General features: G+C 46.1%; 1 protein-coding gene across 4 annotated transcripts in view; it reads right to left on the bottom strand.

Annotated features, from left to right (window-relative positions):
* Positions 1-25,321, bottom strand: part of AFF2 (ALF transcription elongation factor 2) — a 486,511-nt gene that overhangs the window by 20,520 nt on the left and 440,670 nt on the right. For all 4 annotated transcript variants that reach the window (XM_082445730.1, XM_082445732.1, XM_082445731.1 and 1 more), the window contains 6 exons: positions 15,027-15,186; positions 12,267-13,295; positions 10,685-10,806; positions 6,583-6,805; positions 1,599-1,888; positions 964-1,027 (listed from right to left, as the gene is read on the bottom strand). In XM_082445730.1, the coding sequence (XP_082301856.1) occupies positions 964-1,027; positions 1,599-1,888; positions 6,583-6,805; positions 10,685-10,806; positions 12,267-13,295; positions 15,027-15,186 (1,888 nt within the window). The remainder of the gene's footprint in view (positions 1-963; positions 1,028-1,598; positions 1,889-6,582; positions 6,806-10,684; positions 10,807-12,266; positions 13,296-15,026; positions 15,187-25,321) is intronic.

Genomic DNA, 25,321 nt, shown 5'->3' with positions numbered 1-25,321 from the left:
GGTCACGCGCAAGTCACGGCACAGAGACCATCGTGGTCCTCCATTACAGCCCTCCCAGTGGCAAACAGCACAGGGCAGCTAAGTCCTGGCTGGACACAATGTGATTATGGAGGATGTGATTTTTTTTTAACCCAACGGAGTTGAACTGACACCTCTAATTATGCTGGGCTTTAGTCAGAGGTGAGGACCCTGAATTTAGGGCAGTGGTTCTCAACCTTGGCTGCACTTGGGAATCACCCGGGGGGACCTTTAACACCCATGCCTGGGTCCCAGTGTCGGAAATTCTGATTCCATTTCTCTGGGGTGTGGCTTGGGCATCAGGGCTAGTTTAAAGCTCCCCAAGTGATTGTACCACATGATTGAGATCCCCTGTTAGGTGGCTCAGTCAATCAGACGACCCCCCATGCTCTCACAACCCCTGGAGGCAGCGAGGCCAAGTGTCGGGGGAAATCCAGAGAACAGAACTTCCTTTCTGTGTGCAGGGACCTAGGCTGGCTGTGGGCCTCGCTCTGGAAACATGTCATCAAATGCAGCAAGGAGCTGAGATTTTTCTACAGACCTGAGTTTCCCAGAGCCGATGACTGAGGCCACTTAACTGGCTCTCAGCAGCCCTCTCCCTGCCCACACCAGTTCGGGTTTACTGGAACCCATGGGAGCGCCCACCTTCCCCAGGGCAGTTTCAAAGGTCATTTCAAAGTCACTTGAAAGACAGTACAAGCCATTGAGCTTCTGAAGTTGGAGCAAGGGGAAGAAGAGTGGGAAAACCAAGAATGGCAGGGCAACATGGCACCAAGACCCTGGGGAATCCCGGTGCTAAGGAATTAACCAGCTCCAATCTCTCTATGTCACAGCAGCAATGAAAAGGTTTGACTCGTTTGTGAAGTGGCTTCTTTGTTTTCCTTCAAAGCCTAATACCTGAATGGGAGGAGAGCAACGGGAGAAAGCGGGAGAAAGGAAACCTACCAGTGCATCAGCTTTGTGCTTCAGCTTCTTCGCCTCTTGCATGTAATAATCAGCGTTGTGAACCCTAAACAAACAAAACGAGCATGTTCAGAAAGCAATGTTTCATCTTTTCATTAAAAGACCGAATAGTCACAACTTTGGGGGGCTATAAATCCATTCCTATACAATGCCTTGAACAGGGCCGATGAATGCTTGTCATGCATATAATAACCAAGCTTGAAATAGTCCAGTGAATGAAATCGGAAGTGCTTAATGGCCCATTAGGATAAATACCCACATCCTCCAACCCCAACCATTCCAGCTGCCCAAACAGATCCAAGAGAACCTAGCTATAATTCTCTTTGCTGGCACACAGTTCTATCTGAGGACACGGGTAAGCAAGGAGGACCAAGCAAGCTGGGATTCAGCACCTGCCTTCGGAATCAGTAACAGAGCTCCACGATTAAAATGGGCCAGCGACGTTTCTCGATGGGGATAGAGGTGTGTGTGAGGAGGAGGAGGAATCTACTTTCAAGGCTATAGGAGCTGCACTGCTGCCTCTGAGGTCTTATTTCGGGTGACACATGCGCGGTGCTCGAAAAGCCATACTGCCCCCACCCCCATTCACCACTCCAGAGAATCTGGGGACAACATACGAGTCATCAAAAGTGAGCTTGGGTCTCCGGACATTGGTAGTGCTGCTGGACAGAACAGGCAGGGCCGCCCAGGATGTCATCTCCAGGTGACTGCTGTCCATGAGGCCAGTAGTGATGGTGGAGGTGATGGTGGAAATGGTAGTGGTAGTGGTAGTGGTAGTGGCAGTGGCCGTGGCAGTGGCCGTGACAGTGGCGGTGACAATGGCAGTAGCAGTGACAGTGGCAGTGGAAAGAGCAGTGTTGGTGAGAGTGACGGTGGCAGAGGCTGACTTTTTTGGAGTGTCTCCCTCCTGGGAAAAAGGAGGACAAAGAATTTCCATTAGGTCCAGATTTTTAGAGCATCTTTTCATAAATGCTTTGCATGTCAAGCACACTAGGAAACGAGACGAGAGAAAAGAAAACAATGCACACAGCTGGAGGATACACAGGTGACCCTGCTATATGTCATGAACTCCGGGAATCACCAGCTTTTGTTCTATGATGACACCAAACACCAAGCTAGTCACGTGCTGTGACTACATCGCTCCATCATCCCAGTAAGACAGTCATTGGCGAAGGTCTAAATCCAGTTGGGGATGTGAGGGGGGAGGGGAAGAATGGGAAAGGGAGGGAAGGATAGAGAGAGGGAGAGAGAGAAGAGAGAGAGAGATTATCACCCCGACGTGTGTATTTTTGATAAGGGAACCAGCCCAGAAACTTTCTCTAGGGTAAGAAAAGTACTCTAGTCACTCTGCAAAATACCAGATCCAGGGCAGCAAAATGCCAGCACACCAGGCATCGTACTGCAACAGTCAGTACCCTGGGACCGAGGCTGAGGCTGCCTTTCTGTTCACCCGAGGCCTTGACCGCTTTCCCACTAGGGGATGCCACAGGAAGGCCTCTTCATTTCCAAGCCTTGGGAGAGTGAAAGCTCATCTGTACCAGGTCAAAAATCAAAGGAGTCAGAGACTTCTGAGTTCCACCCTGAACCGTCATTGCCGTAGAAAGAATGGGATCCAGATGAATGAAGCAGGTGGGAAGATTTGTAACGATGTGACACTCTGTGTCACAAGACCACCTGCCGTGTTCACACCGCTGACTCTGCCCTCATGCCCCCATCTGGCAACTGCGGGACGATCCTGACTGTTCTACCTCTGAGTGTACTTGCCGTGGTGCCTCTTCTGCCCTTTGCTCTAAGGTCGGCATCCCCCAACGTTCTTTCCTCAGCTCTTCTCCCTTGACCTTGACAGGATTTGCCAATCTTGTGTGCACTGGCACAGATCTGACAATAAGCAGATAACTCTCCAAGGGAAACCTCCACCTTACCCTCTCTCTGATGCTCCTGCAGTGATCACTTCTGGAGAGTTCCACCAAGATGGCCCATTAGCACCTCAAGTTGCTCTGAAACCAAACTGACATCCAAAGCAGTCCCCTTTTTCTGTGAATGGCAGGATGGTCTCCCCTGTCACCAAGGCTGGACTTCTCCAGGCCGGTGAGGGCATGGTGGTCATCCCCGGGCTGGGAGCATCAGAACCGGCGTCTCCCCACCTTGCCTTCCATCTGAGCTGCTCTGCTTTAACCAGTTTTAGATATTGAAGTTCAGTAAATTATTTCATTTCAAAACATGATCATGCCCCTGAAACTCTTTTTGAAAACCACTGCTCTACTCCACCTCTTATCTCTCCTTCTCCATCACCCTCGTCCAACCCATTATAAAGTCCTATTCACTCCCTCTCCCCAGTGTCTCACAATCTGTCCCTTCCTCCTCTGAAGCCTCAAAGCGCAGGCTCTCGTGGCTTCAGCCAGAGTCGATCACACAGCCTCCTGGCCGAACGCCCGACCTCTGAGCTAGCTTTTCCAGTCACCCTCCCTCTGCTGCCTGCCAGCCTGAGCTTCCTGAACCGAGCTCCCTGCATTTCACTGCCTTGCGGCTGAGTGCAAACCCCAGGCTGAGCTCCTCTGCTGGTGCGTAAGGCCCTTCCTGACCTGGCTTCACCCTTCCCGACTCCCTCCGACGAACCTGCCACCAAACTGAACTCATCAGGCTTTCTCCACTTTCCTGCTCTGGGTCCTTTGCAGTCTTAGGGTCGAAAAAGCCTCCTCTTCGTTACTTTTTTCACCTTGCGATAATGTACTGTATTTTTTCATTTTTTAAACTGAGGTAAAATACACATGACATCCAATTAACCATCTCAACCATTTTTAAATGTCCAGTGCGCTAGTGTTAAGCACATTTACATCAGCGTGCAACCCATCTCCAGGGCTCTTCGATCTTGCAAAGCTGAAACTCTTGTGCCCATTAGGCCATAACTCTCCATCCCCTTACTACCCCCAGCCCCTGGCAATCACCCTTCTAGTTTCTGCCTTTGCAAATCTGACTCCTCGAGGTACCATGTGTAAGTGGAATCATACACTCTTTGTCTGTTTGGGCCTGGCTGATCTCATTTAGCATAATGTCCTCAAGGTTCACCCAAGTTGTAGCACATGTCAGAATTTCCTTCCTTTTGAAGACTGGATAATATTCCACTGTGCGTAGAGACCACACTCTAGTTTAATCTTTCCCCTCATTACTAAACCCTACTTAACACTCTCAGCTCAACCCAGCTCAACAAATGCCTTCCCAGGAAAACTGCCTCATGTATATGGCCAGAAGTGCTTTAAACCTTTTTGGTCCCTTTAGAGATGGGAAGGGCGTGTCTCAAGCCCTCCCCTAAGACACCAATCAGCAGCTATTTCGTATCCGAGTTTATTGAGCACATGTCTCATTGCTCACCTTAGACTGGGAGCCCTTTCAGCGCTGGGGCCGTCTCTGATTTATGACACTCTCACCCCAGCCCCGTCCCGCTACCCCACTGCCCAGTGCACTCAGTGATTTGCTGAACGCAGGCCTGCCTGCCTTAATCAAAAGGGTCACTTTACAGCGAAAAGTCAAACGTGAACATTTCTTATATCCATGAAAGTCTTATCTTTTCCACTTCATCCTGGACCTTCCGATTATCAAAAATTCTTACCATCAAGAGGTCATTGCAGTAACTGTGCTGAGAGACTGCACATCTAAAAATGGTTATGGTGGATACGGAGAAAATCATTTAAAGTTCATCATGGATTTTATTCAACCCAAACACATAAAAAACTCAGAGGCTTCTGAACTCCTAAGCCAGCTCCACGCTTCTACCGCCAAAGCCAGATGACCCAGACCAAACAGCTGAGTCAGCCCCAGAGAGAGCCACGTATCTCTACGGCTAAGATAGGTGACAAGAACCCTGAAACACCACGTCCACCATGCACATGGAGGTGATGTCAGTCCTGGCACATCTGACTGGAAACGGCTGCGTTCAGCCATGATCATGTAAGTCATATAAACACGTCCTCTGTTGACCCTCACTCATCCATTGAGTCAACAAACAGGACTTCGTGCATACGTGGGACAGAGAAGACTCTGAGGGCAGAAAATGGAAAACACTTTTGGAGCTGGAAGAACCTGTATAGATCATCTAGTCAAATTTACTCATTTCATGGACTCAAAGAGGTTTCATAATTTGCCCAAGGTCACAGAACAGATTTGCCACAGTGTTGGCACTATGTGTCAAGCAAGTCTCTTAACTTCCACAAAGTCTCTCAGATTTCAAGCCATTAATAGAAAAAACTAATGGCCAAAGAAGAGGCAACAGGAACTCAATCCATCATGGGGACCCCGGTGATTTCCTTAAGAAGAATGATCCCTTTCTAGGTGAAAATGTAATCATATTTATCAGGTTTCCCCAGTAGTTTTCAGCTCTTGTGGAAATGCCTTTGCAGGATCCTCTTATTATCATCGTCGTAATAACATCTGTATTAAGCATCTAATTATTTGCGACCATGTACTAGGCGCTATATGAAAAGAATTGTCTAGATATTGCGCATGCCCTCCAAAAGCTTGCAGTAGAAGAAAGCCTCCGTTGGAGTTTATAACATTAATTACATTCAGTATCAAAAATAGGATTGATAGTGTAATTACTGTTTAGAATAGACAGTTTCATTCCTAACATTATAAGTCAGCATCTTTAAATGTGAATGCAAATATAATGTAGGCATACACACATACAAATTTCATTTGGAAAATGACAACTTTGTAATAGAGCAATTTCTTTATGTCACCAATAAAATTTACCTAGATATGTCATCTAGTCATCTCAGATGATGGAGGACTTTAAACTGTGGTCCTTAAAGCTCAGAGGCCTCGTGGCTTTTCAGGAAGTGTTAAGTGGGCGCATTTGGTTCAGGGGCCACCAGGTTGGCGCTAGACATTTGAAAACTCATTGATTTTCACGCATTTGCTTTTTATACGACATTTAAAGGAGATCAGATGCATATGGATGCTGTATCTCCGCATACGTGCATTTACCCAAAAAGGCAGGTACATTTGCCATTAATATTCACTAGCGACACTATCGCTCATGGTTTTCACGGTTCAGGTACCTATACCTGGGGCAGATAAAAAGACATTGTGTATAGATGTGAAAAGTGATACAACTTCTCAATTATTTATGCTAATCGAGCAGCAGTGCAGAAAATCGAAAGGATGGGATAATCCTTTAGTTTGGCTTAGAGAACCACAATTGTGTGATTTTAGCAACAGATTCACCTTTTAAATAAACTCCATCCTTTTGAGTCACTATTTTAAAACACAATTCACACCTGCTAAGCTGGGTGGTGGAAAGATGTAACTTGGAGTCCCGGCCCCAGTTCCATGACCTTGGGCAATTCCGTCCATTTGTTCTCTCCCTTTCAGTAAATGATCAGTGCCTCCCATGTGCCAGATGCTGTGGTCAGTATTGTGGAAGTGTCCCCCACCCCCAAGATCTGAAGGGACTGGACCAAAGGACGTCCAAGGCCCTGAATGCCTGCATAATAATCTGTTTGGAGAAGTAAGACTGGAATGAAAAATTCATCTTGAGTTCAGTTAGATAAGCTGGGTCAACTTGTTTCCACCTGACAATGATAAGATTTCTTCTAAGATGCTTACATTTACAGATATCCCTTTGAAAGTAGCACAGAATTTGCCTTCACTCCTCTTAGGTTTGGTCGAGGTGATCTGTACAGTCATAGGGATGGTCTTGTCTTGACTGAAGGGACCATTATTGCCGCTGATGTTCCTGCGGCGTGGAGGATCCTCTGGCAGTGGGGAAAGTGGAGGGGGAAACAGCTTTTCTTCTTTTCTTCTGTTTGCTCTCCTGGATGAATTATTTCTGTGTAAACAAAAAGTATAGGGTGTCAGAAAATTTTGTCTCTCTTTATTCTGATCTTTCCCATGATGCTGGTACTTTCAGCTAAAGTAATATGTTGGTTGATGGTCCTTTACTTGTGGTGAACAGTATACATAAAAATGCATAGAGACATAGATATCTATAGAGAGGGAGCCCTCCCTATCGACTGAGTTATAGATAAATGCAACCATATGTATCTAAGAATAAACATGGGTCTTTGAAACAGAACTCCAGGATAAATGGAAATGTCTAATGGAGTGTTGCCCCAGTGTGATACTTGTAACCTTTTAAGATTACCGTTAAGTAGATTTTTATGGAAAATCCAATGCAGACTTTAATCCCATCATTTTTTAGGATGGTTCCTACTTATTCTGCCCTACGACTTAACTGCATGGTCACACAATAAACGGTACAATAAACAATTAGTGGAAGGATACTTTCTTAAGAAATACTATGCTTATACATTACACAGAAATAAATAATGCACTAAATACTTTTGGGTTACATTGCAAATTGTATGTTCCAACTGTTCTACCCAAGGCATAATGAGCCCCTGACCTTAAGTTGTTATACTGAAGTACTGATGTACTCCGGTTTACAAAAGTCCATTTGAAAAATATTTTGTCATCTTTCCATAAGACATCTGCAGTCCTAGAAGTGCTCCTGTGCTTTCAAACTGATTTATCTGCCCATTAAGCGGGCATCATCAAATAGACTGAGACTTCAAATAAAACAGAACAACTAAAACCTTATGCTAGCTGCTTAACATGGTAATTGGGCCATGGATTTTTATTTTAGTTACTGTCTTCGACTAATCAATGAAGATTACTTGAATTTTAATCTTTTCTTAGACAACTAATATTGTACTGTGCAGCCATTTACTTCTCATGATTATTGACTACAATTTTCAACAGCAAATTAAGTCAACAAGAATTTATGTTTTCCTCTTGGTCAATTTCAGTCAGTGTCTAGAAATATAGATTTACAATATCTCAAAGCAACAAATCAAAGATGAACAAGCACTCAAGTGGTTTGATTTCCTGAAATGGTAGAAGTCAATGCAGTCCCCTCGTTCCACTTCTGCTGCCCAAATTTGCCATTTGTAATAATATTTGTCATCTTCTGTTTCATAAATGAGGTCCTATGTCAATTTTTGTCAGGCAGCCGAATTTTCAGAAAATTCACTGTTTCTGCCATTACCTTAATGGATTAAAATTAATTACAAAATATTTGCCAATGGATTTTTTAAATTGCTTGGGCATGAAGAATCATTTTAAGATAGTGGTGATGCCTGATGAAAATAATGGTGAAAATGTGGATTAGGATGCACGTCCACGAGGAGGCTCCACCAACATCAGCCCACACTGAGTATAATCATTACAGAGCAATCGGACTTTGGGGAATTTACATAGAAAGGAGTCAAGCATTGCTGTGGCATCTATAGGAGTGACTGGGTTCCTTACCTATGACCACTCCTGCACTACCTGAGCTGCCGGAGAAGAGGGTGGGCTGCAAGGGGAAAAGCTGTTCCCTACAGGCAGTCCATTTGCCATTGGCAACTATCGTTGTGCTAGGCCTCCCCATCTGCCATTGTACACAGTACACCTTTCCCAGTACAGTACATTCAGTGCAATGGGCACAGTCATCTGGCCCCCTTTCCATCTGTATGATAGTGACCTGGAACCATGTGGCCTTTAATGACTTCCTGGGTGAAAGACACCCAGGGAGCATTTTCTAGAGACCACTCTGTCACCATTATGGCTTCTTACTATAAGGGCACCGCTTGTATAGGCTCTGGCTCTTGTATAGGAGGACAGCAGGCAAGAGAGTCCCCCATTTAATGCCTCAGAGGCCCTTCTGATGGTTCAAGCTCCAAAGAAGGGGCAAGGAACTCATCAGGGCCCTTCTGGTGGACGACAGGCAACTCCAGCTGTCATAGTCTGGTGTGGCATCCTTTGCTAGGTTTAGAATATTCATTGAGAAAAGTGAATGTTGTCTTATAGAAATTTCCAAGGATTTAGTCTGAAGGGTCAACAAAGCACAAAGGAGCAGACAAAGCTTGAGGAGAGGGCTTCCAGGAGAAGACCTCCGAGAGGTCTGTCCTGCTTCCTTCTCCCTCAACTCCCGAGATTTTCCCGCAGACATGGATTTGCTGGACGAGTGTTAAGAACCCGATCCAGGCCCTTCCTGAATGATAAATGCTAGGTAATCACTGCTCTCCGAAATACTACAAAAGCAGAAAGATCGTAAGGACCATGAGGTAAAACACCATTTTATGAGAACGAATTTGAATTATTAGACATTGATTTAATATTTGATCATCTCTCTTCCATGAAATGGGGACCAGTGACAGATCACTGGGTCGCTGAAGGAGGCTCGCAATGGGGACTGATGGTGTGGCAATGCCCCACAGCTCCCTGGCTCTGCCTTGTGCCCTCAGGTGGCCCGGCCCGAATAGATAGAATCTGGGAACTGGGGCAGTACCACCACTACAGGGATACCACTTTAGCCCTTCCTCCTTGGAAAGTAGGAGGGCCCTGGAATGACCAGTGTTTGACTACTGGGAAAGAAGTCTGTTTCCCCACACGCCTGGCCCACCCTGGGGTAAAAAGGGTTGGTTTGCTCCACTGGAAGAGTTACTAATTCTGAGAACTCCAAGTATGTGAAGGGATATTTCCGATCAAATTATGCCAGGGAACACAGATGCCTGTCACAAAGAGCTTCGGGTCCACAGGGAGACGGGCAGCCTAGGGCCAAATCTCCTTATTATACTGAGCGGATCTAGCGGTCATTGGTCTTTTCCTACCTTTCATCTCTAAACAACAAGGATCCAAACAAATGTAAGCTGATAACTTATTTCCGACATCTTATCTGTGGCAGATTGATGCCCTATCACTGATGTTAAACAGTAATCTGTGAAATCAATTGTTAGCAGCAGTTAGCCATATTGCCTCTCTGCTCTGGGCTACTAATAGGCCCCAAAACTGGTCTTTGATGGAAGTAATCTCTAATTTTGAATGAATTTATGGCAATAATCCAGACGGAATGGTTCCGGTAGCTGACACGATTGTTAGGGAAATGATATGTATAAGACAGAGGGACTCCATCACAATGTTTGGTAGGGAAGGCTGGGGTCGTATGAGTGAGGACAGGACAAGGAGGCCTCCTGCCTGACTCTGGCACCTTCTGCAAAGAGGGAGATGGGAGAAGAGGTGCCAGCTGATCGGCATTAACACGTCCATCCCTAGCCGGCTTTTCCCAGCACAGGACTGCCTGGGGTTGGGGGGCACTCCCAGACAGCTCATGTCTCTGGCCTCCCCTTGGCCTCTGAGGAGTTCAGCATGGAGCTGCTAGCCCTCTAGCTTCACATTAGCGTTGAGAAATGACACCAAAGAGGAAGCGGCAGCTGAGCCATCCTGTTGAGGCCAAGGGGTTGCTTTCCAGGGAAACCTTTTTATTTATCACCATCAGAACTGGAAATTGCCCAGAAGGAGGTGACTTGGCTCAAGGGACAGGTGTCTCTTGAAGCTGCCCCTTTTAAATTCATTTACTTCCTCTTACCCTTCATTCAGTGCTAAAAGTTCACTTTCGCCGATTTTGGTCATCAATCTGAGTTGGAAGAAAGAAATGTTGCTAAAAAGCTCAAGGAGTCACCCCAAATCTGGCAGCCTGAGCGCCACCCTTTATCCCACCCTTGTTAGACTGGTGGTCAGAGACGGCTGTCAGGACAGGACTGAGAGACTCCTGTTTCTTACCTAACATTCCTCTGGGACAGGACCCCCTGCCCCTGGCCAAGGGTTCATTTGGGATTTCTTAAGAGTCTGAACAAGCAAAGTATCCTACAGCCCAGGGCAAACTCACTCTTTAGTGCTGGGAGGCTTCTGGGGGGGAGCTGGTGAGATGCAAGGTGGTAGCAGGCAGATGGTGGCCGCCTCCTCCAGGCGTTGCTTCTTCTCAGGGATTTTCTCCGCAACTTCTGTTGGCTTTAACAGGAAGAAAAAATACACAGAGTCTGAAATCCACGGCACATGCAGACATTTAAAAACAATGAGCAAGGGAGACAGCTGGCTTCTATTTTAAGTCCTAGATTAGGTAGGGGAATTAAAAGTGCACCTTTGATCAGACGGAAAAGCGATCAGTCTTGCCTCGCCTACTCCAACCAAGAAGCTGGCATCTGAGAGGGTGAAGCTGTGATGTGAGCCTCTGATCGGGTGGCACAGCGATCTCATACCAAAAGTAAAGAGAATCTATAATTTTCAGACACTTCTCCCAGCAACAATGCCTCCACAAATGAGTAGTTTAGAAACTAACAAACACTGCAATTCTAACACGGCATAAATCCTGTCCAAGCACCCTGGGGGTTTAGGGTAACATATAAAGGTCACTTCTACAACCAAAAATATGCAAGGAAATTAACCATACGCAAGGCACACCTTTGGACCTTCATGTACTGGTTCTGAAGGTACACTTTAACTCCTGGTTTTACTGCTGTCATCACTAAGAGCAGGGAAACAGTGATAGGGCAAGGTCCCTTGCCCTATCAGACTTTTTGGTCCTCCTATTTGGACCAGACTTTGGTCCCTATTTTGGAATACTCTCATTGAATAAGTTGGTGCACAGCTCAGAGATAAAACCGTCTGTGAACCTCTAAAGCTGAATGATGACTTAAATCACCCTTGCAGGATTCCCCATGGCAGCCGTTCAAAATAATATTACTCAAATATCACCATGAGATGATGTTACACTAAAAGACTACTGTGAGATCCAGAGATGCAACACAACGAACTTACTGGACACAAACTCCCTTCCCCAGATGCACGTGAAATGGAAGAGGCCATTGTGGGTTTCACCTTCTGATTATATCTGTAGCCCTGGAATCCAACCCTAATGTCTTGCAGGTGAGATTTTCACGAGTCAAGCTGACCACACAGGTCAGGGGGCCAAGCAGGTTGGACAGAACGTGTGTCTAGTAGGAGCCAGGATAATCAAAATATAACTGAGTTGCAGGGATCCTGATGTTTGTATGGAGAAATTAACAAGGCCTAGAGGATGCACGTTGACCTTAGGAGTCCTTGGTGCCCTGCTGCTGCTGGTGGGGTGGGGGACTACAGAATAATGACCCATGAATCTGGGAAGCAGGAACAGCTTAAGGAGCCAACCTGGGGGACTGGCTGCCTGGGGAAGGAGCCTCTTCATATTCTTCATTGCTACACATCACGTGCCATATTGGATACTCTTGACATTGGTTGTCAGACCTTGATTATCCCTAACACTTCCTCCCTGGTCATGTCAAATACCGCATTTCCCACGGAAAGCACCGTTGCCTTCCCCAAAGACTGCAATCCACTGCCACCAGTCTGCTGGAAACGGAGACTCAAGACCCAAGTAGCTCACAGACAGCCGCTGCTCGCGCTCACGTGGCAGGCCACACCTGACGGCTTACCTTGTGCTTACGCTTGCCCTTGGGGGCGGGTTTATCCGCAGCCGCGGCAGCTGCCTGCCGCCTGGGCTTTGACGCTGTCTCCTTGTGGTCTGGCTTGGCCGGCGCCGCTTGCGGTGAGTTGTGGCCAGGCACTCGAGACAGTAGGTCGAGGTCAATCTTCACCCAGAGATTCTTCAGATTCTCTTGATCTTGGAGAGGAGACAGAAGCTCGGTTTGCGTGACAGAAATGGGTGAAAAAGTAGGCTCCTCAGTCGGGACGGGCGGGTCGCTGTCGCTGCCGCTGCCGCTGCCGCTGCCGCTGCCGCTGCTGAAGGTGCTGAGGGTCAGGCTGGCCCCGCAGGTGTCCTTGGACTTGGCAGTGTTGCCCCCAGGAGCCATGCAAGGAGGCAGGACTTTGATCTGCAGGGTCTCTTCCTGATCTGTGCTGGAATCAGACGTAGACGAATCGGTTTCAACGAATTCCCGGGACTTCGGCACGATCTTGCCAGGCCCTCGGTACTTCTTCTTCTCGGCAGCCAAGGGGATGCTGGGCCTCGGTTCTTTCCTAGGGACCGGCTTGTGGGCGGTGGCTTTGTTGCGGCCTCTCGGGGGGTCAGGAAGCTCCATGCTTTCCTTTTCTTTGGGAGTGCTGCTGGTGATATTTGGTTGGGGCCAGGTAAATTCCTCCATGCTGGGGTTCTTCTCGACCCTCTTGGGCTGCTTTTTCCCAATTGTCCTTTGAGATGCTGTCTCGAGAGTTGTCGACAATTTATGCTTCAGAGCCTTTGTTTCTGGAATTTTCGGGGTGGGCCGTGGACAGGCTTTCTCCCTGATGAGACTGAGGAGAGGACTCTCTTTGGGTTCAGCCAGGACCTGGCTGGGGTTTTCCTTCACCTTGACCTGGACTTCCATTGGCTCTATGATTGGAGGAGGTACAGAAATCGTCTCCATGGGTGTTTCATTTTGGCCGCAAATAAACGACTTGTTCTGAGATGTCACTTTGTTAAGCCATTTGTCCAGCTGCCACTTGTTGGTGGAGGGCGGCTCAGGCTGCAGATTGAGAAACAGCGGGAAGAATGAATTTCACCTTTGGGAAGAAGTCAGGAGGACCCTCAGTGCACTGACTGTTGGCTGATAAAAGCTTGGGCTGTTAAGTGACCATTCACACATTTAGAAACATACATGGAATTCACATTCATCACATTCCCTAGTTAGCCAAATACTCCACAAACCGGCTCCAATCTACTTATTTAAACTAAGTTCCACTGCTCTTCTGAAACTATCCCCTACTTTGGCCAGCAAGGAAGGAATTATTCACAGAGAGTTTTTCCAGAGAGTGGGCAGGGAGGCCTGGGAGGGAATCTGGTTCCCAAAGTCCTTTGGTGGGACTCATTACTCAACCTCTTACCAGGAGGCCGAGGTAGTGATCTCTGGTCCTGAAAAGAAATGTGAGCGTGCCTCAAGTGTAACTCAAAAGGAAAGGCTTTCTCTCTGCCAAGCTGCCAGGGCCTCCTATACGATGCTGTAATTCACGGCAAAAAGAAGAGGCCTTTTGTATTTTCACTGAAGGATGAAAAGATTTGACTCACAAAAAACCACTGCACTTTCCTCGGTGTATGGGCAATACCCAATTTATGGGGACATGCATGCAGACATTAGCGTCTGCCGTTAAGCCATGGAAATGATGCGTACAATTCGGGTGCCTGATTCCCAAGTCTGAATTCTGCCTGTTGAACTAAAAGAGCCATCATTTTTATTAGAACTCCTCTTTTTTGAAAGGCATCAGCTGAGGCTTATGGCACCAGCCAATAGAGGGTGACAGAATTCAAAAGACTCTGAGTAGACATGATTCCAACCCACACAGAGCAATGGCAGGTGAGCGTCGAGGCAATCGGAACGGCTGCTACTGTCGTTAGCAGAGCGCGAGGTTAAGGGCGCCAGCTCTGGTAGCACATAGACCCTGGTTTCAGTCCTGCCCGTGAGATCTTGGGAAAGTTCTTTCTTACCCTCTCAGAACCTTATTCTCTCATCTGTAAAATGGGATAATAATAGCAAGGACCCCATAGAGCTGTTATGAGGATGAAAGGAGAAAATCCAAGTCACGAGCTTCTGACGGTGCCCGGCGTGTGATCTACATTCAAGAAGTGTGAGCTATTATGATCATCAGTAATGTTACTATGGCATCTTCTTCTGGCACTCAGAGAGGATGAGAGGGGAAGGACAGGGTTTTTAACTCAGAATTATAATTCTGGTATTTTGTGGGGCTGTGTGAAATGTTTTCATGAATTACCATCGAGCACACTTGAAGAATATTAATTGAAATTAAAAAAAAAAATACCTGTGACCTTTCAACCATCACGCTTCTTGGGTCTTACTTGCCGAGTGACTTTCATCACTTCAACCTAGAGGAAGGGGTGGTGTCCCCAGAGCTAGAAGCGGGTCTGGACTGGCTTTGCTGATTCTCTGGAAAGTGAAGTTGCGAGCCCAGTGATTACTAGTCCAGTGTAATAGTAATGGGGAGGCTCAAGGCTCAGAGTAGCTGAGTGAGTCACACAGCAAATCAGTCACACGGCAAAGAAATGTCTGTTAGAGACCACGTGAGTACATGTGTTAGAAGAAAAAAATGCTATCAAACACCTGAGTACTTTTCTGACGGGTATGCTGTGCTGAAGCCCTCATCGCGCTGGAATACTGTGATTGTTGTACTGTTGTGTGTGTGCAGGTCGGAGGTGCTGCCTCGGGGCAGGTAAGCTGTGGCTGGGGCCCCGGCCCGTCACCCACCTCTGGCGTGGCCACGCGCGGCGCCTCATTGGCTTCACTGTCAGTGGTGCTGCTTTCAGTGTCTGAGTCTGACTCTGAGCTGCTCTCAGAGTCACTGGAGCTGCCGGATCCCCCGCTGGCTGGCGCTGCAGGTGTGGGCTGAGGCATGGCCAGGAGCGGGCTGAAAGGAAAACGACACCACTCGGTCTCAGACCAGCTGGAAAAGAGCCCAGGTCAGCATAAAGGCTGATGATTTGTGGGGGGCAGGTTGAGTGGAGCTTGCCATCCCATTTCACAGGTGGGAAACGTGAGGCTCAGGAGGCCCCGTGAGTGACCCACAGGTCTGTCAAGGGGCTCTGATCTTAGCCATATGCACAGTATTGTCCTCTCAGCAAGAAGGGGCGAGTTGAATCCTCGCTTTCATCATGGGAGACCGAGGTTCACAGAAGTGGGAGGGCTTGCCTCAGCCTCATAGCTATCAGTAGACAGAGAAGTGAGACTGGGACCGTGGCCTCTCAGGTCCCTCAACGGGCAGGGCTGTGTAAAGATATTCGCGGCCAGGTGTCCAGCGCCCGGCCCCAAGGTGAGCAGAGCTGACCATGTGAATTAGGGGATGACAGGATGCACTTCTCGGCCTCCTCCAGCAGAATTTCTGTAAACCCTTCTTAAAACTCTTACCAGGAGGTATGATCATAAAGGACCAACCATCTCTAATGACTGATTTTAAATCTGTAAAGCTGACCAAGCAAAGCATTGGGACAGTGACACCACTTGCCACTCCGTCTTTATTGATAATCCACACTCTTCCTCACTAATCGCTTGCCCTCTGTGCCCCGTAACAAATCAACCTCAGCTGCCTCGTGGCACTCTGGGGTGTGTCATAGCCCTTCTGTCCTTCTGTTCATCGTCTCTTTGGACTAGTTTTGCTCTGCTTTCACTCCAAAATGGGGAGTCTTGTCCGTCTGTGTCTCATCAGCCCAGGCCCCTCTTTGGAGAGTTCAATCACGGACAGGGATGGGCTGGGGGCCAGAGCATATTCGCCGCTGTGCTGGGCTGGTCCTCCTATCTGCCTGGCCAGCCGTCCACACCTCGCTGCCTCTCAGACCCCCAGCTCCTTGCCCGGCTCTCCCTGGAAAACCCAGTCCTGGCCCTGGAGGGCACCTGGTCCTGTGGCTCCACCTTCAAACTGGACAGAGACGGACTCTAAGGCCCCCCTCTGCCTGAGACCATTACTCCTCGCCTGCCCCGACCCCGCACCCTCACTGGAGCCTAGCTGTCAACCTTACAGCTCTTGCCCGCTGAGCTGGAGCCATGCTTGGCTGCTGCCTGGGAAGGCATAGGATCCCTTTCAAACCAGCATGGGTGTCTCGTCCGTCACCATCCAATGCGTAGAGCCTTTGCATTACGTGTGCCTCGTGTCCCTGAAGACGGCCCCTTTAAGCTCCCAGGTAGCTCTTTTCTTTCATATAGCCGGAGCTCATTTAAAAATGCTATCTGCTAAGTAAATGCTATCTGCAAGTACATTCGTCTGCCAAATACACCAAGAGATTAGGGGAAGCAGAAGAAATAGGGGACTGTATCCCCTGGGAAAGTGTGTGTGTGTGTGTGTGTGTGTGTGTGTGAGAGACAGAGAGAGAGAGAGAGAGACAGTGGAGCCAGGGATCTACATACAGCTCAGCGTGCCTCTTTCCCTGCATTCCCTTTTAGTATTTATGCATAAAGTACCCTTGCATATTTATGCAAAGTACCCTCTAAATCTAATCAATTGTTTTTGTCTTTGGTTACTAAATAAAGACGGAGGGAACAGCTTTAAGTGCAACTAATCCAGAGGCTATGCTTGCTTGGCCTCAATTCCCCCCAAGTAAAGTTTCAGATACAGCACACAGCAGCAGCAATACTCAGACTACGGCCTGGTGGATTGAGAGTTAAGATCTAACTTGTACTCCCATGTTTATGATTTTCATGTGAAAAGGCTGTTTCCTACTTTTCTTTCCTATCTATACCTTAATTTCTGGTGTGTGTGTGTATGTGTTTGTATACAGGTGTTCCTTATCCAAAGCCTTTGGAAGGGAGATGAATTTTGATATTCACATTTTTTTAAATTAAAAAAGTCATATGGTAGCTATACCATATCTATAATACCCCCCAGTGGGATCTGGGCAGCACCCTTTAATAAAACTCATTAATATTATTGCAGTTAACAGTCACAATGAGAAAAATAAATCAAGGCTTGAAATTAATACATGCACATCAGTTTAGGTCAGGTTTTGTCATCAAATGAGTCTGTCTGAAAATAAAAGTTCTCAAAACTTTTTGAATTTCAGAATTGTGATTAAGAGATTGTAGATGTGGACAGAACCCACATATAAAAAATTGACTGTAAATATAAGTAAATATCGATGTATAGACGCAGATACGAAATAAAGATGACTTGAAACCTAAGAGTAACCTTGACTGAGATCCAGTGAAATGAGAACTGAAATAATTTTCCCTAAGTCTTCCTACAGCTAAACCTATTGCTGTGTTCTCGGGAAGGATCCCACGGCCAGTCAACGCTGACAATGACCACTTAGGGGAAACAAGTATAGAAAGAACAGGGAGAGGTACATCAGCTTTTCATGCTCACACTGATGGACAGAAATACTTGGGGATGAGTGGGACGGTGGACTTGAATTCAAAGAGGACACCATGAGAACTCAGACGGGGGGTGAAGGACTTCAACATCTTTATGAGAAAGAATTGCTTTCTCCGAGCAGTTGAACAGTTGGAAACAGGGAAGAGCCAGCATTGGTGGGAGGGAAACCCGTTAGCTGTTCAGCTAGTTAAATTCCCACTTCTGCTACATTTATTTTCATATGTCGCTAGTTTATTTTTCAAATGTATATTAAAGTGGCTATGAGGGATGCTAGCCCACGCAATACTTGATTCCGCCTAGGAGATGAAGGACGAATGTGCAATTTCCACATTCTTCGTTCCCCAACTGCATTAGAATTATTTCCCATGCACCATTTACTTTCATATTTTAATAAATTCCTTTTAAAAAGAATGCTAGTGGTTACAACAAAGATAATAGGTGATACTAAAAATCATTAACATTTAATATATTAAACTACCTACTCCATAGTCTGTAAATATTACAAGTGTACTCTGTGACTTCACCCCGAATGTAATAAAACTTCTCAAAGGACCCACGTTTGTGAACAACTTCAAAGTGAACTGCTCAACCTTTTCAAAGATCAGATTTTGCCACTGTGTTCATCGGGGTGAGCAGTCTGTACTGAGTGGAGCGAAGCCTCATTTTAATCCTAATCCCATTTAGTAGGTCTTCATGGTCACGGGCCAGACTGAGGGCAAAGAAGCTGCCTTAGCAAGTCAATGACCCTAGTGGGGAAATCCAGGGCTAGAGAAGGGGATCAAAGGGCAGGCCAGTGGAAGAGAAGTTTGGGAGGTCTTTAAGATGCCTTCTGCAGACAGCATTGGCCCTAGTGTGGAAGCTTGAGAGTACTAGGGGGAAAAGATGGGGTTTTTTTGTGTGTTTTTTTTTATGGTAAAATTTAAGTTCTTAAATGCTCCATTGCCATATACATAAACCAAAATTAAAATTAATTGCTTAATTATATTTACATAATATGCACAAAAGTATTATTATGATGGTTTTGACTGTCAAACTTTTCTATATTTAATTTCAAATATTCCCATTTTTGAAAGATGCTTTCTACCTGTGAAATAATTATGTGATTCCACACAGTTTGTGGAGTTCCCTCCCCATATAAATTCTGCAGTTGTCTTCTTGGCTTGGTTAAGGTTGCATAAACGCCAGTGCTTTTATCTGGGACAGAGATTGGATTCTTGTTGGAAGTATAGGTCAGTTCCACAGAATCCTATTTCTGTCTGTGATTCTATTACTTCAAGAATGGGAGTAATCATGTAAAAGATGGGTTTTAAGAGGTAGTTCAGGCACCTTAATCTCTAGACCTGACAGTCTCTCTATGCTTATACTGACCAGGCCTCTTGTGCAGTCAAGGGCTCAATATGTATGTGACACCATTAGATAGACAGTCCAGAAGCCATATGAAAGAACTGGGACTACTTTGCCTAGAGGAGACTCTGGGGCAGGGAGGAGGGCGGTTCATGTGATGACAGTCTTCAAAAACCAGAAGGTCTGTCCTATGGGAAAGGGAGTGGGCTAGTTCTGAGAGTCTTCCAAGGTAAAATTAGGACCAATGAACTAGAGATCTAGCCAGGAAAGATCTCACTTCAACATCAGAAAAGACTTAAAAATCTACAGCTGGCCACAGAAAGAGGCCACTGCTTTGTAGGCCAGTGAGCTTGATACCCTTAGGTGACCAGATAGCTGGCAATAAAGATTCCTATTATTGATCCACAGAGGAGTTGGATGATCTTTAAGGTGTCTTCCAACTCAAAGATTATGATCCTCATGAAATGAAAGTGCATAGGGGATTTTAAGGGAGATGGTTTGGACCTTAGAGAAAATGTGTGAGGAGACCTTTGCCCAATCCAATCTGCTCCTTAAGGCAGGTCTGAAATGACCTACTCTTGGCAACACAGTCACAGAGCTCTTGTATGAACCTCAGAGGATTACAGCTGCCTTTCTGTACGGCTACTTCATAAATCAGACTTTTCACTAATTCAGATTAACGGTCTCCGGAAAACCAAACATCTGCATCAGTGCTATCTGACTCGAATCCTAATTTAACTGTAAATTCCTCTCTCAGGAGATAAACAGGGATGATGAATTGGCCATTCTGCTCAATCAAGCTGTGTGGGCATCAGAAAGGAAAGGTTCCAGAAAGGGTAATGACTTTGTAGTGGGAAACATATATGGGAAGGATTCGACAAGCAAGTCCCCAGGGTATTGATCTTGGCAGCATATTTCACAAGGCCCAGACCTTGCCAAAGAGACGTAGCATGAGATGCTTGATGGGGGAGTCTATCAAGGATGTTGTTAAACCCTTGTCTTTGGTTGAGACTTGTACGAATTTCATCAACATGGCCCTTTTCCGGTTTTATAGAGATCAAATGTCTGTCTACCAGATAATCTGAAATGCTTCTATACTTGATTCCATCATTAAGTTGTAAAGGGATGGCCCTGGGGCAAAGGAATCAACATTTATAGCTGATCTTTCCTCTCTTCCTCCTTTTCCTCTCTGAACTCTGGGCTCCAAAACTGGAACAATCTATGTGTCTCACCATACTAGGCCCCTAGAGGCAAACACTCTGAGCCCTGAGCCTATTCCAGCCCGGGGATGGGACGAATCCATTTTGGTCTGAGTCAGTAGTTTTGAAATCTACCCCAACCCTCCCCCAGAAAACCCATTTAGCCCAACTGTCCAATAGAAAGTGTAGGCAGAAGCATAATACATAAGACAGATAAAAACACAGTTGCTCTGGTGGAAACAAGGGATGGGGCAGAATGTAGGGGAGGAAGTCCCCAGCAGCTTTTCCTCCACCCTGGGATGGCCCCTGAGCACAGTTTGAAAATAAAAGACTGCATAGCCCAATATTATCACAAGCAACTCAGAATCAAGTATGTTCTGTGTTCATGCACTGGTGCCACTGACGAGCAGATGGTGAATAGCCATCCACTTGTAATTCGGGCTACACCCTGGCATGGCTCCGAGGAGATAATCTTTGTCCAATGTGTGTGTACACTGGGATTTTGTCCTTTTGTCTGATTCTGGTGTTTGAAATGGAGTCTGCTCAATTTATTTGCAAAGCATAAGAAGGAGATGCACACCTATCCACTCACGTTCATCTTCATGGGCAAGTTACCGTATATGACATAGTTTAATGGGCAAGTTACCGTATATGACATAGTTTAAAGCCCTGACTGACTGAAGAGATATGTGGTTGGTGAAATAATGACTCCCCCAAAGATGTCCAAATTGTAATCCTTGGAACCTGTGAATATGATACCTCATGTGGAAAAACGAGTTTTGCAGATATGAATAAATTCAGGATCTTGAGATGGGGAGATGGTTCTGGATCATCTAGGTGGCCCCAGTGTCATCCCAGGGTCTCTGGGAGCCAGAGCTTGGTGTCAGGAAGGCTCTAGTAGATTACTGCCACAGCAATGGGCAATCAAAGAGGTTATATCTTCCCAAGAAGCTGCAAGTTGACCATTTGGAACTTTCATGAAAACTAGAAATGAATGGCTCCTCACATTTTTGGATCACCAGCAGTTAGTTCTATTTATCTTAACTTACGTGGCATCTTACTTCTTTTCTGAGGCCATAATGTTGAGTGATTTTGGCAATGGCTTTTCAGAGTTACATTTGACTCACAATCCATCACAGCTTGGCTACCCTTTTGGTGGACTGAGCAGACCCAGGCCCTTGTCATCTTTTCCTGCCTGTGCCCTTTCTCCCATTTTCAGTCTATTTCACATATCTAAACAGCTACATTTCCCCTACTGATTTTAAAGAGGTAGTTTTAGTACAGTGAGAGGAGCATGCTTGTATACTTTATTTTTGTGTGACCTTAGGCTAAGCACTTAACGGAAGGTTTTCAGTTTCCTCATCTGTAAAATGGGGTAATACATCACATAGGCTTTAAGAGGACTGAGTCAAGAAATTGAGGTGACAGAACTCTGTTAACCAGTACTTCTCAACTTTAATGTGCTTGCGAATCACCTGGAGATCTTTGGAACATGCAGATTCTAATTAGGTAGGCCTGGAATGGGTCCTGAGTTCTGCATTCCCAGGCGCTACAGATGCTCCCGGTCAGTGAACCACACTGAGAGGACCAAGGCTACAGAGGCTATTCAGATACAAACTGCTGGGGAAAAAAAAAATAAGTTGGTGAACTGGAAACTAATGCCTAAGACACAGTTTTGAGATCAACTGTGGATTTTATTTTTCCATAATTATTCTGTATTCCTTTAGCAACAAAGAAAGTTGACTGCCTTATGTCATTTTGAATCTAACCTGGTCAAGTTGAAGCTTCCTTTGGGCAATGATTCCTGAAGAGGTTTTATCCGATTCCTTGTGATAAGCACCAGCTTCAGCTTACAACTTTCCTGAGGCTACCTGCCTGCACTGGTAGTTGACTAAATGCATAATTCTTTCCTCCAAATGTGCCCCATGGATCACCACGAGGGTCTGAGGCAGCTTGCCACTATCACCGCCAAGGGTCAGGGTGGTATTAGACTGATCCATGGTCACGGCTGGGACCCTGAGCCTGACTCATAATGGCTAATAGAGATGCAGCATGCGAGGTGCGCCCGGAACCAGGTTCAGCACCTTCCCTGAATCTTCTTTTTTAATCCTTACAATAGTCCCGTAAGTCAGGCACTCTTAATACTCCCATTTTACAGCTGAGAATACCGAGACTTAGCACCAAACAATATCAAGTTGAAAAATAGTTTTAAGGATACTAGGGGGCAAACTTCAACATGCAGTTTCAAAGGAATGGAAAAAACCAAGGCGTCTGGATCCCGCCTCACTGCAGTATGAAGTGAGGTGGCGCTACGGAGGGTGCCAGCGTGTTGCCAGCAAGGCTGGTCAGTGGTGGCTAATGGGCCATTTATGTCTTGAGAACATCACAAGTTGCATTAGGGAGAATAAACCGGTATTCAAATTTTTTCTGGAAATAATTAAAAGCCACAGTGACTTTTCCGCTATCGGTCAGAACTGTTTCAACAAACAGGTAAACAGGTGAAAAAAATTGTATACAGCCAAGTATTTTTGTCCGTTTTGCCTTTAAAGTCTACTTTTGAAAATGGGGGCCAAGGGGGAGAATGAAGGTAAGCAAGTGGACAGAACTCCGACTCCCGTGACCCCGTCTCCAGCAAAGCAGAGAATGAACGGTTGGCAGCTCACATTCATAAGGAACTCAGAGAGGGCCGGATGTCAGGAATCCCTAACAAGGTCAAAGCGTTCCCATAAAGAATTCCGTCATCACAGATCCTAGGGGGAGCAGTGGATGACTTTGACTGGGTGACTTAAACCCACAGGCTGCTCCCCTGCAGGAATCTTGCCATTGTGTCTATAGGACTGGACTGGAGATGGGGCCCAGCTCCCCGTCAGGAGAGCCCCAGCCATGGGCAGCCTGAGTTCCCTAGGAGAGTACAAAACAGGCTGCTGATAGGCTCAGAGCCGTCAGCACAAGCCTCTGCCTTTGCCCTTGCTTGAGGACCTCTTTCTGTCACCCGTCATGCTCAGAGCTGCCTCTCGACTGGAAAAGTGGGCACCCCTCGTCCAATCTCTCCCTAGACTACATTTCTTCTTTGCTGTCTCCCACCGCCAAGCTCCTTATCAGTAATGTCTGCTCCCCTTCATGTCTGATTTGTTACCTGATGTACCAGAGACACTTGATTTGGAGGGTGAGCTTCTAAGGCCAGAGGCTTTATCAACCACACACACACTCTGTACAATGTTTGGTGCGCTTAAGACACCCTAGAGTAAAGCCATACAGAGGTCTTCTCTGTAAGATCTCTAGGAGAATTGTCCCCGGGTGCACCCACTGACTATGGTTCCAATAGGAGATCATCATCATTGGAGCAACAAGACCAAATACTTTTTAAGTGCAGAGCACTTGATAATGTTCCAGTATTTTCACTCCCATGACCTCACGTGATTGCTACAAGAACACTGGGCGGGGGTCGGGGGAGAGATGGGAACGGGTATCCTCCCACTTTACCCATGATGCTCCAGGACCTCTTAGCCATGACACGTGGCTGGGCTCTGAGGCGGAGTGAGTGGTGGTGGGTTTCACCAGGCTACTGGGACGCTTTCTTAAACTGCAAGTCTAGCTTGAGGAAAGGAAAAGAATCCAGGATCCACTACAAAATCCACCCTGTAATCATACCAAAAAGCAACAGGAACACAGAATTAATCCCAAATGTTTTCTTCAAGTGACCTAATGAGACGGATTGCAAGAATTCAGTGTTCAAAACACTGAAGGCAATCCGCCCCTTAGGCTAAGAAAAGCCTGTTGCATTTGACTCCTGAGAATGACAAAACTCACGGAGGCTAGAGGAAAAGATTTCCAGTTTACAGCTGATAACTCTTTCCACACAGAGTAGTAGTTTGTAAAGATGAAATAGGGGAAATTTAAATGTCCTTTATGTTTCACGTCACTGTGTTTCTTCAAATATTGTATTTGTCTTTAAACAGGTAATAAACGTGGTACTGAATTCAAAAGCTACAGCAAGGGATACAATGGAAAGTACACCTTCTGCCCCTCTACTGTCACGTCACCCAATTTTCCAAAGTTTTCCACTGTTATCAGTTTCTTACGGTTCCTCCAATGGTACTTCCTATATTTATGAATATTGATAGGTGTGCTTTTCAATGAAAAGCTTTTAAGTTATAAAAGTAATACCTACAAAATAAAATTCCTGTATATGGGATGACAGGGCATCCAGTGAATGGTATTCCAAGTCATATACACAATTTCTAAACTAAAACCTATACAGTTTCCTTACTGAATGTGCCTTCATAATTATGCCTGAAATATAAGTAAAAGCATTAGAATACCTAAGTGAATGGCAAAAATTGCACCTTGCAAAACCGCAGTGTCTAACCCTAACACGAGGAAGAGGCAGTAACGTTACCACAGAGCCATGAGGGGCGGAAGCTGCTCAGACAGCCCTTCTGGGTGAGACCAGGCTGCAGGTTCCCCATCAAGAAACAGTTGCTGACTGTCCTCCACCGTGACACTTCCTAAAGATGTGGTCAACACAGGATGGTTTCACTTCCTCACCGCTACAAACTCCTATAGGCCCAGTAATCAGGCTTTGTAACTCTGGCCTACTGGAACTGCTTTCTTTTTTTGTGTGTGGTGTATGTTTGTGTGTGTGTGTGTGTGTGTGTGTCTTGCAGGTACTTTGTCTAATGGGAAGTTTAATGTCAGGAGGTACGTGGTGCAATAAGAAAAACCAAGAACAGAAGTCATTGTACATTCAGGCCTCCAGGAACTGGGGTTGCGTGCAAACCAGACCTGGGACCAACGGCAGCAGGAGGGACCACTCTTGTGCTCCAGAAATGTGACTCGGCTATTCTGCATGTGTTGGTGCCTGACATCACCAACACACTTATTCCTTCTATTATTTTTTCTCTACCTTATAGCTCTTCTTCCCTCATAGTACCTGCTTCCTTCTGACTTGGACCTCATACGGTCCCAACCCCAACTTATTCTTTTCTATCGTTAATCCTTTCTAATTCAGCTTTTTTTATTATGATTTATTTATTTTTCTTATTAGTCATCCATTTTATCCCCATCAGTGTACACATGTCAATCCCAATCTCCCAATTCATCACAGCACCATGCGCCCCCGCCCCCGCTGCTTTCCT

This window comes from Balaenoptera physalus, assembly GCF_965194825.1.
Source record: "Balaenoptera physalus genome assembly, chromosome: X".
Classification (NCBI taxonomy): Eukaryota; Metazoa; Chordata; class Mammalia; order Artiodactyla; family Balaenopteridae; genus Balaenoptera; species Balaenoptera physalus.
Note: the sequence above shows the minus strand (reverse complement) of the source record. Positions and strands in the feature narration are given on the sequence as shown.